General features: G+C 39.7%; 1 protein-coding gene across 9 annotated transcripts in view; it reads right to left on the bottom strand.

The window, feature by feature from the left end:
* The window catches only part of STARD13 (StAR related lipid transfer domain containing 13), a 455,772-nt gene that overhangs the window by 27,941 nt on the left and 414,081 nt on the right, over positions 1-13,750 (bottom strand). For all 9 annotated transcript variants that reach the window (XM_064493212.1, XM_064493214.1, XM_064493213.1 and 6 more), the window contains one exon: positions 7,502-7,565. In XM_064493212.1, coding sequence (XP_064349282.1) covers positions 7,502-7,565 — 64 coding nt within the window. The remainder of the gene's footprint in view (positions 1-7,501; positions 7,566-13,750) is intronic.

Raw genomic sequence — 13,750 nt, 5'->3', positions numbered from 1 at the left:
GACAATTCAAAAATATACTTTCTTTGTAGCATCTGCTACTTGTTCTTCCCCTGTGATTGAGACAATAAACCCTGACATCTGTGCCATTTAAATATCAGGTACGGTGACACGTCGCATTTCAGGAAGCTGGTGAGGAGAAGTTGATATTAAGTAAGCATTCTGAAAAAGCCTTTTAGCAAATAGTTTCTGAGAAGGCAAAAGGATATGTTTTTAAAGAAAATATAGATATTTTAAAATAGAAACTACAATATTTAGTGTTGGCTCCAATGAGCTCTCTAAAGCGAGCCCAAACTTGGTTACTGATCCTAGCAAACCACATACTGGGGGGATAAGGACTTCTTTATGTTGGTTTAGAAAAGATGCCAACCTGGGCACTGCGGTCTGGGGATGGAAAGCCCGCCCCTGTCTGCTAGGCTCTAAGAGTTTATTATACTAGCTCTGGGCAAAAAGATATTTACAACCCAACCAAGGCATATGAAAATGTGGTAAACTCTTGGAAAAAAAGGCAAACAGTTCAGGGAAATTTTGCAATATTTAGGTTGATTGAACCAAAACAAACAAACAAAAACCAAAGGAATAAAAAACAAAAATAAAACAGAGACAAAAGAAAAAAACACCCATCTCCTTTAGCACTCTGTGCACACAGTTATCGCAGGGTCCCGAAGGGTACTGACATGCTTCTGTGTCTGTTCTTCCCGCTACTGCAGGATTTTTGAAACTACTGATAGTGACACACAATAAGAAACACATTTTTCAGTTACACGATGAATAAGTACTAGGGATGCAACGTACAACATGGTAAATATAATTAACACTGCTATACGTTATATATGAATGATGTTAGAAGCGTAAATCCTAAGAGTTCTCATCACAAGAAAAAACACTTTTTTCCTATTTCTTCATTGTATCTATATGGGATGATGGATTTTCAATAACCTTATTGGGGTAATCATGATGTATGTAAGTCAAATCATGCTGTACACTTTAAACTTATACAGTGCTATATGTCAATTATATCTCAATAAGACTAGGAGGGAAAGAAGAAAGTGATCCATATACAGCACTTAGAATAGTATATGGAACATACTAGCTACTGATGAGAAAATACGTTTTCTGTCACAACTCAAAGCACACATACAAATTACACTAAAGCTAAATAAATAAGCAAACAAATAAATTCATGTTATCAGAATTACCTTTGTCCTCTGATGTTTTATATTCTAGTTTAATCTATTTCATTTAAAAAAAAATGTTGTTTGCAACCCATCAAATTCATCTGACAACCCACCAACGGGCCATGATCCACAGCACGAAAAGCAGGCTGTGCTGGAGTTTTACTGTGTGTACACACTCAGCACCCAGGGGACGAGCGGGCACATGGCAGACGCCCCAGTCACGATTGTGAAGGTGTACTGATTGTTTAAGAGATTATCAGATTTCATCTGTTTGATATTTTTTTGAGGCTAATAAATTAGTTTTTGAGTATTTAGAAACGCAAAATGGAAATCTGTAGGAGTCATATGTGTTTATGAGAAAAGGACACACCAAACTAATATTATTCTCCTATCTCCATGGCTTGGTAACCCATGGAAATACTCTGGACAGGGAGTGTCTGGATTTTAGCCAGGAACTGACAAAAGGCTCTCACGATACTGCTGTGGTCAAGACGGCAACGCTGGAGGCTATGGGGCATTTTGTTAGTAGCTAGTTGAGTAACTCCATCAGAGTGTGATCAAAAGACTGAAGGCAACTGAGGGAGAGGTCTCTGGGAGATGCCTTCAGGTGATGTCTGTTTTAGGAACAACCTGAATGAGTCAGAAGAATTCATATGTGAAGAATTCAAATGTGAAGATGGCATGAGGTTATTCACGAAGGGATCTTGAGCAAGACCCCCTCTTTGAGATTTTATTCTCTCAGCTGTAAAATGGAAGTGATAACAACAAACATCTGGCACAGTGTGTATCACAAGCAGATGAAATTACATGTGAAAATGCCAGATAAATCTTAAAAAGTGCAAGACAAAACTAATTATTGTTGTTAGACAATAGTGATATTGAGATGCATGAAGATCCTAACAAAATTGAAGGATGACCTGTTAATACGATGAAATTTCATGAAGTAACATATAAGGACCCAAACTTCACAAGTGTATCATAGGACATGCAGGATGGAACAGACTTCATCTCTATTAATAGCCTTTAAGAGTGGTAGCAGATTTAAGATTAATATGACTTAACTGGGTAATGTGGCTGCCAAACTAAGACAGCCACCTTGGGATGCCTGACCAGAAGCCTGGATCTCAGCCCCACCATGTTCTGCATAGGTCATGTATATCAAGAGTAACGGGCTGCATTTTAAGGAGCACATTGAACGGGATGTATTTCTAGAGAAAAATAATCAAGATGGCCAAGGATCTAAACACCACAACCCCCTATGAAGGATAAATGAAAGAACTAATAATTTCGTATAGAAATAAGAAACTCTAAGCAGTGCTACTAGAAGTGCGGTCAAGGGGCTGCCAGTCCCCAAACTTACCAGTCTTCAGTGAGATAAGTTCAGACATTGAGAGGAAGCATTAAAACTGTCATCATTTGGCAAGGCTGCGCTATCAAGTTCCTGATCAGTGGACTTGTCTTACTGAATAGGGTTGAGACCAGCTTAGGAGTTGGGTGTAGTAGGTCCAAGTTACAAAGTATGACATTTCGAGATTAGTTTACCCAACATAATCCAAAGTGTACAATGTACAGGAAAGAAAATTGTAGGAATTTTACAGAAAGTGTTTTACAGAAAGAAAATTGTAGGAATCGGCTAGTGATGAAGGATTGAAGATGAATTTTGAAACTAAAGCATGACTTCATTTTGAATAAAAGGTAAAAAAGATTAGCCAAAACTTTAAAAAATTACTTTAAAAAATTCTTCTTTGATTCCAGTCAACAAATTCCGTGAGACTAGTTTCTTTATGACTAGTATTAAAACAAAGAAACATTTCAGATGCACATTTTCCCCTGTGAGTAGTGTTGTCAATCTAACCTAAATTAGATAACAAACAAAAAAACTCCGTCATGAATACTCAGTCATAGTGTTTGAAGCGTTCATAAAGACATTTAATATGAGGAATTGCTATTTCAAACTAAACTTTTGGTTTAGTTCTGACAGCTGAACAACAAAAGAGTTTAAAGTGCAATTGTGATTCTTCGTATTAATTGCCTAAATGTACACTTTTTATAAAAAAAGAACATTTTTTGTAATACTTTTCTATTTCCTGTTATATTTGTTCCAATTATATTTATTGGAAAGCAATTTTGTATCTGTAGAGTTTAATAAAACATTTAGGTTTGTATTTTCTATAACCTTTTATCATTTCATATTTCTAATCATTGTAGTGAATTTTACAAAAATATCTTGATCAGTGGCAGACTGGAAATTAAAAAAAAAATCAGTCATTCATCATAGTTTGAGAAACTTTGTTTGAGGTTGAGCAGAAGTCAGGAAGCATTTTGTAAAGGGTCAGATGGTAAATCTTTTAGAGTTACAGACCATACAGTCTGTTACAACTTCTCAACCCTGCCTTTGTAGCCAAAAGAATAAGTGTGGCTTTGTTCTAATACAACTTTTTTTTTTTTTTTTTTACAAAAACAGGAACAGTAATTTGCTGACCCCCAGTCTAAAGAAAGGAGAAATCCATATTCTTTGCTTCTTTGGAGAAAAGATGGGCAAGTTTACATCAAGTCAGCATTTAGTTTATCATATGGAAGACTTCTAGTAATTAGGAAAAAGTATATTGCCTTGCAACACAGTGAACTCATCATGTCTAGATGTTTATAGACAGAGGCTGAGTGAATTGTGAGAGTTGCTGTAAAAAAGTACATCCTGAAGTGGACGAGAGGCTGGAAAAGATGACTGAAGGTCTCGTCTAACTCAAAGATCCTGTTGTTCTAGGACATTCACGTGCATCAGTCTTCAATTTAAGACAGTTTTAATACTCTCCAGCCAAGTGAATGACAGAACAAAATGTAACTTCTCTCCCTTGACTCTGCTATTTGGGGCTGCCAGGACGTGTCTTGTTTGGTGGGACACTGGGGTTGGGAAAGGCTGTGCAGTGGAGGGGGAGGGGGAGGGGGAGGTGGAGCCCAGCCCCTGGACGACAGCTGCAGCTCCTTTGACATGCCCTGGGCATCTGGCATCTGGGCCAGGAGGTGCCGGCTGCAAGCCGGTGATTAGTCATGGTTTCTGTGTTGTTTTCCACCTTTGGTCATGATTTCAGAGAGCTTTATTAAAACTATAACTTTAACCAGAACTTTCTTTTTGAAGCTGCTCTTTCTTCCAGCTGTAAGAGGAGGCTAACCCATAGTTGGATGGAAATTTAGCGTATCTTCCATTAACGTGACCTGGACGGAGTGGCCGAGCCCTCCGGTTCACAGGCTTGGAAGGGACATGCCACTTGCAGCGCTGCAGGGGGGGAGGCGGAAGCCAGAGGCGCACCTGCTGATCTCAGGCTTCCTAGAAATGCCTCCTGGCGGGGGTTTAGTAAGTCTTCCAGTGAGCTGGGGGCCATGACTGAGGACACTCCTGTCCACCCGACTCTCACAGGGAACATAATCTCAAATCTTTAAAGGGCCACTTTTCTCTTCTGCACAATGGTAAGGCACTACCTTGTGGGAGGCAGGTGTGATTTTGTTTCTCCTGGTGCTTTATAAGTGGCATTTGATGGACAACAAAAATGCACACCTAACTAAGTATGAATGAGGCCAAATTCACCATCCTCATCTATTTGTGGACTTTTTCTTTTCTGGCTTAGGTCAACCCACCAAACCCTACAGAGTTAAAAAAAAAAAAAAATCAAAGGAGAACCAAATTTAAAGCCAAGCAATGAGATTCATGACTCATTCACTACAAGAGATCCAGAGATAAATTTCCATGATGACATTAAATAAATTGTGGACTTGAGTAGGGCTGGCAAGAAACATCCCTTTCCTAAAAACAACAATAAACTACGTAATTGTATGTATTGGTGAGGAAACCCTTCCAGGTCTTAGGCCAAGGGCCAGAAGCTCACGCCAATATATGTCTGAATACCTCTGAAAGGTCGGCGGGGGGTGGGGGGGGCAGTTTGTGGACAGAATAGCTGGGTTCAGATCCCGCCTCTGCTGTTTCTGCTTGGCTTTGGGCAAGTTACTGAGCTTCCCTGTGATTTCTGCATCTGTGACGGGGTTAGTGTTGGAGAAGGAAGAGCGCCTGGCAGAGAGCAGGAACTGGGAGAGTTTGCCAGACATACCACAGAGTGCTAAGTGGGCACACACAGCCCTTCAGAGGCCCAGTGGCCCTGAAGGGAGAAGAATGACTGTGGCCGTGGAAGGTTAAGCCATCTGGGGATGACATTCTGCAGAATTAAACATGTCTGGGCCCCTGAGGATTAGATATGAGCATTATATTTCTATCTCTTGGGTTGATTAAAATGGGGACATACCCAGAGGAAATGCTACTGTCTTTTTTTTTTTCCCCTTTCCAAACAAACGAATTCCAAAGTTGCTTGAAGCTTCCTGTGGTGCTTGGTTCTCAAGTTTCACTTTCTATTTGTGATCATTTGGCTTAGTTCCAGCCTGTATTTATTTTTTGTATTTTTCTGCAGTAAAAAAAAAAGACGAGCCTATGACTTGTGGAAGGGGCAGGGAACACATGCCACTACCAGGGTCTCCCGCATAAGGGCTTAGACCACAGCCCCAGAGGGGCTGGGTCACAAGTGGGTGGAGATCACCCACTGGATTTATTAATTTCAAAATTCAGGCCACGGGTCCCCGGATTACAATGTGAAAAGCCACATTTTATTCAAGGGCACACATCTGTAGGGCCTAGAGCTAGCAGAGGGCTGTGAGGGTGTGTGCCTCTCTCCAGCATACAGAGTAAATTAAGAACATGAGAATACTGAAGTGAGCAGTTCACAGAGGTGCTTCTGGGAAGGTAACGCAGAGAGCCTAACAAGTGTTACTCAAGCCCATCTCATGCATGGGTTCTGAAAAGCTGGTCATGAGGCAAGAATCCAACAATACCACTTGGTTGAAAACTGTGCTGTGTAGACCAGCCACACTGGCGTGGCTGTGCTGGGTTTAATAAGAACCATGTGTTACAACCAAAACAACAGCTGACCCTCCTGCTTCAAATAGTATGTATGCCTCTCCAGGGGGCTGTTCAGCCAGACAGCTGTTGGGACGTTTATTCCCACATTTTTAATTTATCTTCAGCCTGGACAAATTGCTCATGTTTTAATATGTCTCTGGGTATTGTTTTTCACCGCTTTACTTCCCTAGCTTAAATCTTTGGTTCCTAGCTCAAACCCCAAATTGTTTTGAAGGTGAGGTCAACCAAAATTCATTTGCACTTTTTTTGAATGCTATTTCAGAGCAGAAATTCAGGTTAAAGTTATTTTTAAAGATTAGGTTACCCAGGAGAGACTTAAAATCCATGGGCTGTAATGACTTCTCTGTGTAGACCAGAATAAGGAACACTTTCTTTTGACTGAGAGATGTTTTCTCTGCTTTTCAAAATATATTGAAGCTTGACTTGTTACCTATTGGAGATGTGAAATGAAAAAAGCAGTAAACGCTCTTAATTCTGAGTTTCCTAAAAGGATCAGTTCAGCGAGAAAGAGAGGTCCTCAGCGCAGTGGTCAGGGGCCTCGGCTTTGGAGTCAGACACACCTGAGGTTGAAAGCACGCGCCTCCACTGGCTGGAAGATCATGAGCGGGGACTTAACCTGTCCAGGTTTTACTTTCCTTCTCTAGAAAACAGAGGAACCCTGCCGCAAGGGATTAAATGCCATAACCCAGCTCCCGGGAAACAGTAAGTGCTCGGTGAAGTACGGCTTTATTTCAAACCTGAAGTCTCCAGTCTCCACGGAGAGAAGAGCACATGCTAGGAGAGGGAGGGAGCAGGTGGCTCATAAAACTGAAGAACATGCCCCATGACTAGAGGACAGTTCTGGGGGGAGGATGGTGGGAGAAGGGACAGCTTGCGAATCTGTCCTTACCCTCACCCTCCGCCCCTCCACCACGATGAAAGGACCCTGCCTGAGCATGAACGCATCCTGAGCTGCCCTTGAGATAAAACACACAGGAAAAAACGAAGCAGAAGACACCTGGCCTGGCCCCGAGGATTCTTTGCTGTGTTCTCTTACTCTGCGAATCACGGTGGAGAATTTGAATCTGACATGGAGTGGATACTGACAACTAAGAACCCCCTGAAGGATTACCACAAACAGCTAAGGCACTTTTTTTATCTTCATGTGAACGCTCTGATAAAAACTAAAGCAAAATGAAACAGTGAGACAAGCAGACGTCAGCCTAGGTTTATAACGGGCTTACTTACGATGGTTCTGACAAGATGGGGCATTTGGAGAACAAACATAGATGGTCAGGCATTTCAGAACTTTGCTTTGTTTTTCATCTGTGAATGCAAGCTTCTTTTATTGGTGTAGCCACGGCCTTAGTAAGGTGTAGACACCTACCTTTTTCCTTTGGAAGTTCACATCAAGTTTCATTGAGGCACACTTGTTCAACGTATTGAGTCGTCTAAAAAGAAAGAAAAATGTGATGATTGCTACCACTAATGAATCTTAATCTTCTTTCCAGTTTGATAATTCTCATACATTGCCAAGTTGAAAGTGCAGAAACAACCAGTCACGTCCCGAGAGAAGACTGCACTCACAGAAGGCATATGGGTAAAGGGTTCCCATCGGTTCTCCAGGCTCCAGACCTCAGGCAACGTTCTGTGAGGCCTAGAAACCCCTGCCCCTTTCCAGCCATTTCCTGGCTTCCCTTTCCCCTGCTTTTGGAACCCATGGGCCGTCATTTTAGCCATACTTTCCCCAGCCCCTCAATTCATCTGCCACCGTGACCTTCTACCCAGTCTCTCCTGCTAATCCCCAAACTTGGATCAACTCCACCACCTCCTCTCCTGCTGTACAAGTGGGAAAATTACTCACATTACAGTGTTGAATTATAGATGCCATGGACTGAATTGCCCTCCCAAATCTCATACATTGAAGCCCCAAACCCCAATATGACAGTATCTGGAGTAAGAAGTAATTAAGATGAAATGAAGTCATAAGGCGGAGCTCTGATCCAATAGGATTAATGTCTGTGAAGGAAGAGACACCAGAGCTCTCCCTTTCTCAGTCCTCTGTGGGTGGACACAGCAAGAAGGTGGTTGTCTGCAAGCCAAGAAGAGTCCCTACCAGGAACCAAGCCCTGTTGGCACCTTGATCTCGGACTTTCCAGCCTCTAGAACTGTGAGAAAATAAACCTCTGTTGTTTAAGACACCCCAGTCTGTGGTATTTTGTTATGGCTGCCTGTGCTGACTAATACATAAATTTTGAAATTCTCCCTCAGCTGGGCTCCTCAAATTGCTGCACAGCATTTATTTCATTTTTCCCCTCTCTGGTCAGCATCCATTCTCAGATCATGAAAAAGATCCCAGTCCATCAACAGATGACTTAGCCACCAGTGCCAATGAGAAAATACAGCTTCAGTCACTAATTCTTTTAACAATTCTTTCCTTCATCATCAAAAAAAGAAAAAAAAAAAAAAGAGAGAGAGAGAGAGAGATGTTCTTATTCTTTTTCAAAGCTAACCCTTTATCATGTTTTTTATTTCAACATCCACCACTTCACCTGAGACTTGGATACCTCATTTATTTCCTCTCACCTCAGCAAACTCTCTGATGGTTAGGGAGCGAAGTCAGCTAGATACAGACAGGGGAGTGGATCAAGGGCTCTACCTACTTGAAATAGAATTCCAATCAACCCTCTTCTTTTTGCTCACCTTCAATCTCACTTCACGTTTTTGACTTTTAGGATTTCTGTAGTGAAAATTGAGTTATTTCATGACTTCTTCCACTGACCACTTAGATTTTGTTTTTTGGGCTTGCCACGTCCTCTACTACATATTTCTGTTTTTCTGCTTTGAAAGTTTTGTAATTGTGATCTCTCTCTCTGTATGGACATTTGCCTTTGTAAAGAAACATCTCTGTAAATTAGTGGGAATTTAGAAGCAGAAAATTCAGATGTAAAATCTCCCATCTTTGACCGATGACCTTTGTTTTCCTTTTCTTCCTTTCTTCCTTCTTTCCTTCCTTTCTTCCTTCTTTCCTTCCTTCCTTCCTTCCTTCCTTCCTTCCTTCCTTCCTTCCTTCCTCCCTTCCTCCCTTCCTCCCTTCCTCCCTTTCTTCCTTTCTTCCTTTCTTTCTTTCTTTCTTTCTTTTCTTTCTTTCTTTCTTTCTTTCTTTCTTTCTCTCTCTCTCTTTCTCTCTCTTTCTTTCTTCCTTTCTTCTTTTCTATTCTAGTTATACATAGATCTTAAGTTTTCAGTTCAGTTTTGGCAACTGAAATTACCCTCGAACAAGGTAAATAAGATTTCTTGACATCAGAAAGTTCTTTTGCGCTCCTTTACTGTCAATTCCTCATCCCCTCACCACTCCCAAGAACAGCCTCTTTCTGATTTCCATTATTCATAGATTGGTTTTGTCAATTCTTGGTCATCATATATGGGATCATACAGTATTTTTGTGTGTCTGGCTTTTTTTCACTCACCACAATGTTTTTGAGATTAATTTGTGTTGTTGAGTATGGCAGGAATCATTCCTTTTAATTGCCGAGTAGTATTCAATATCCCTAATGAAGACATATAATTGGTTTACCAGCTAGACATTGGGCTCTTTGCAGTTTTGACCAATGACCTTTTAAATCACCGAATCCTGTAGTTTTCTTCTAGCAAAGACCTATTCAGAGCAAAGGACAGTAATTTGCACTCACCACTCCTTGAAACTCTTCTAGTCTTTGGCATCTAATATTATGAATTCTCTCATCTCTCTAAACACTGTCTCCTTCCTATCATACTTGCACCTTAACTATTAATGTTTTTTAGGATTCAGACTGCACTTCTTGCTTGTTTTACTGCATGTGCATAATGAGAGATCTCATCTCAAAATAAACTACACTCTGATGATGCCCATCCTCATTTTCTAGCCCGGACACCTCATCTGAGCTCCAGGGCTACATTTCTAATGACCCACTAGTCTCATCCATGTGTGGGGTCCTGCTGACCCTTCAAACTCACCTGTCAAACCTGAACTCATTATAGTCTCTTTAAAACCTAGTTTTCCAATTTAGAGCCTTGTCTTGATTAAAAGCATCACCACTAGGCCACACAAACTAGAAAACGGAGTCATCTTGAGACTCTTCTTCTTCAAGATCTACACTCATCTGATCACCAAGTCCTGTCAATTATACCTCCATGGTGTCTTTGAGGTCTTGCCTCTCCTTGGTCCTACTCAGTCCCGTCTCATCTTTTACTGAGAGTCAGGCAACAGCCTCTCAAATTGGTTTCCAATGCTTCACATTGAAACCAGTTCTAGTTCTCAATTTTTTATCGTGTCATTCATTTACTTCAAAATATTTGATGAGTGTCCTCATTTTCAGCCATCTCCAGTTTACTCCCTTGCTAGACATCCATTAGTGTCAAATGTGAGGCAGTTATGGATTAGAAGCTGGTCATCTAGTCTGAAGCTGTCTTCTGCGGGTTCTTGGTCTTTGCTCCTATAACTGACAGCCTGTTTCTTTGGCCAGTTCCACATGTGTTAATGCCTCTACCTCAGAGCTAAGAGTGGTATATGAAATAAATTATATACAGTTGACCTTTGAACAACATACCTTTGAACTATGTAGGTCCACTTACGTGCACATTTTTTTCAATAAATATATTGGACAATTTTTTGAGATTTGCGACAACTTGAAAAAACTCACAGATGAATTGCTTAGCCTAGAAATATCGAAAAAATTAAGAAAAAGGTATGTCATGAATGCATAAAAACCATGTAGACACTAGTCTATTCTTACATAGGTATAAGGTGATATGTAATATAAAATTAATGATGTGTTAGTTTTATTACTGTTCATAACTTTGCTTTGAAAAAAATCACATTATTATACAATATTCCTCTTTCTTGTAATTGGAGAAGCTGCATATCAGTTTATTATCACAGGTATGGCTTTTAAAAAAATAATGGTGTTTCCAATTCTGTACTGTACTGTGCACATAGCTGTAATACTGTATGCCATAAGAATTTTGTAATGATCCATTCCTTCGTGTACAGGCTAAGCTACCACGAAGCGGTCCTACCAGTTACAGCAGGCTTCCATGAAGCAGCCATACTGCTACTTCCTCCATATCAATGCATGAATCATGGTGCCTATAAATAAACAATTTCCTTTCCACATGATCTTTTCACTTTTGATGTCCATTGTTAGCAACATGTGTAGCATCTGCAGTGTTTTGTATCAATATTATCACAATACCGATGTAGGTAGGTACTGACAGAGGACTCATCTTGTGTCAGATGACATACACTTATGGTTTTGGAAAATGCAGTGCAGCACTGTAAATGTATTTTCTCTTTCTTATGATTTTCTTAATAACATTTTCTTTTCTGTAGCTTAGTTTATTGTAAGAATACAATATATAACACATATACAAAAGATGTGTTAATTGACTACTCAAGTTATTGATAAGGCTTCTGATCTACAGTAGACTAAGTAGTTAAGTTTTTAGGGATCCAAGAGTTATGTGTGAATCTTGAATTCGTGGGGGGCGGGTGGTCAGCATCCCTAACCTGTGCATCGTTCAAGGGCCAACTGTACATACATATCCATAAATATATACTCATTTGGAAGCTCTGATATATACCTAAATAAGTTGATGTTTCTCATTTGGCAGCTCTGTAACAGGTTCGTTTAGGAAGCACTGTCTGTTATTTATAAAATTTACTTATCTAACAAAACCGTTCTTCCATTATGGTTTGGAAACTCAAACCATTTTATTCTATGAAAAAGTTTTTGATCTGCCACATATACAAAAGATATCAAAGAATTCATACTTTATATACCACATACTTGATGTGCTTTATACTTTCTGATACATACAGGAAGTTTATTATTTTTTAAAGCTAGAGACTCTAACTACATTTAACTACATGATTTGGATCCTTTTATCTCCTCTAAACTCAGATGCTTGCTTGTGTCTTAAGAATTGCTCCTCTACTAGGAGAAAATGTTTGCAAAACATATATCTCATTAAAGACTATATTCAGAATACATAAAAGAACTCTTAAATTCTATCAGTAATACAACCTAATTTTAAAAATGGACACTATATTTGAACAGACACTTCTAAAAGAAGATATACAATGGCAAATAAATGCAAGAAAAGACGCTCAACATCATTTGTCATGGGAGAAATACAAATTAAAATCATAATGAGACACCACTATACACATGCTACACACACACAATTCTATATAATTTAGATTGTCTAAATTAAAAACACCAACAATACTAAGTTTTAAAAGAATGCAGAACCTCTGAAACTTCCAAAGGGGTATGGCCTCTGTAGGAAACAGCTTGGCAATTTCTCATAAAATTAAATATATTCTTACCACCGACCCAACAATTGCACTCTTAGTTATTTATCCAAGATAAAATACATTATACATCTATACAAACACGTGTACTTGAATGTTCATAGAAGCTTTATTCACAAAATGGGCAAAAAAGTGGAAATAACCCAAACATCCATTAACTGGCAAGTGGATAAAAAATTACTGTATATCCATACAATGAAGTATTCAACAACACAAAGGCACTAATTTCCAATATGTGTAGCAACGTGGATCAATCTCAGAGGCACTACGCAGAGCGAAAGAGGCCAAACACAAAGCGGGCACTGTATGATCGCCTCTCTACAAAATTTTAGAAAAGGTAAAACTGTGGTGACAGAAAACAGTTCAGTAGTTGCCAAATGTGGTAATGGAAATGTTCTATCTCATGATTATGGTGATAGTTACATAACACAACCATATATATTTGACAAAACTCATCCAATTGTATACTTTAAGTTGGTGAATTTTAAAAAATGTAAAGTATACTTCAGTAAAGCCGAATTAAAAATAATGCAAATGAGTAACAGCAGTGGGAATGCTGGAGTAAAGATCTCTAAAATTCTGCTCTTGCATAAAAGCAACAAGAATACTAGCAAAAATGGTCAAAATCAACTTTTTAGGAAAATCTGGACATTAATAAAGGCTTGCAACAATCCAAGTAGTGTCTAGTTAAGAAAACTGAGAACAGTGAGCTTTGCCCTATTTCCACGCCCTTCTTCTCAGCTCTGCAAGAGCTTTGAAAGCCAGCAGGCATCACAATCAGGGTAGCTGTGAAAACTGGCAGCCTAGCAGCCACCGGAGAGGACAGAATGGGTTTGACCTCCCCCAAAGCCCCATTTTAAAAGAATTATCATTATCTGAGCTGTCTGGCAGTTCTCTCAATGCCCCCATTCATAGGGCTTATCTTTATTTAACCTGACTCTGAGTTCATCACTGAGAATGGTTTTTTCCCAGGGTGTCTGTCAAAAACAATCAGTGGCAATTATTTAACATCACAGCTGCCTGAAATGGTGATAACAGTTGAGCCAAACAAGAAGTGAGCCAAAATGAATAAAAGGAATAGTTGGGGTAATGAGATGCCCATAAGGGACCAAGAAAAGTTCTGACATAGGCGTAGGAATCTAGAAGGCCAAGCACATGGGCAGAGCTGCATATCTAGGAAAAACCTGAGAAGGTCTAATTTCTCACCTCTGACTGACCTTGATGATCTGCACAAGCAGGAAGTAATACCTGAGACAGAGTTACCAACTTTCGGCTGGAGCA

The sequence above is a fragment of the Camelus dromedarius genome, chromosome 13, assembly GCF_036321535.1.
Source record: "Camelus dromedarius isolate mCamDro1 chromosome 13, mCamDro1.pat, whole genome shotgun sequence".
Lineage (NCBI taxonomy): Eukaryota > Metazoa > Chordata > Mammalia > Artiodactyla > Camelidae > Camelus > Camelus dromedarius.
This window is presented reverse-complemented; position numbering and strand designations above follow the sequence as displayed.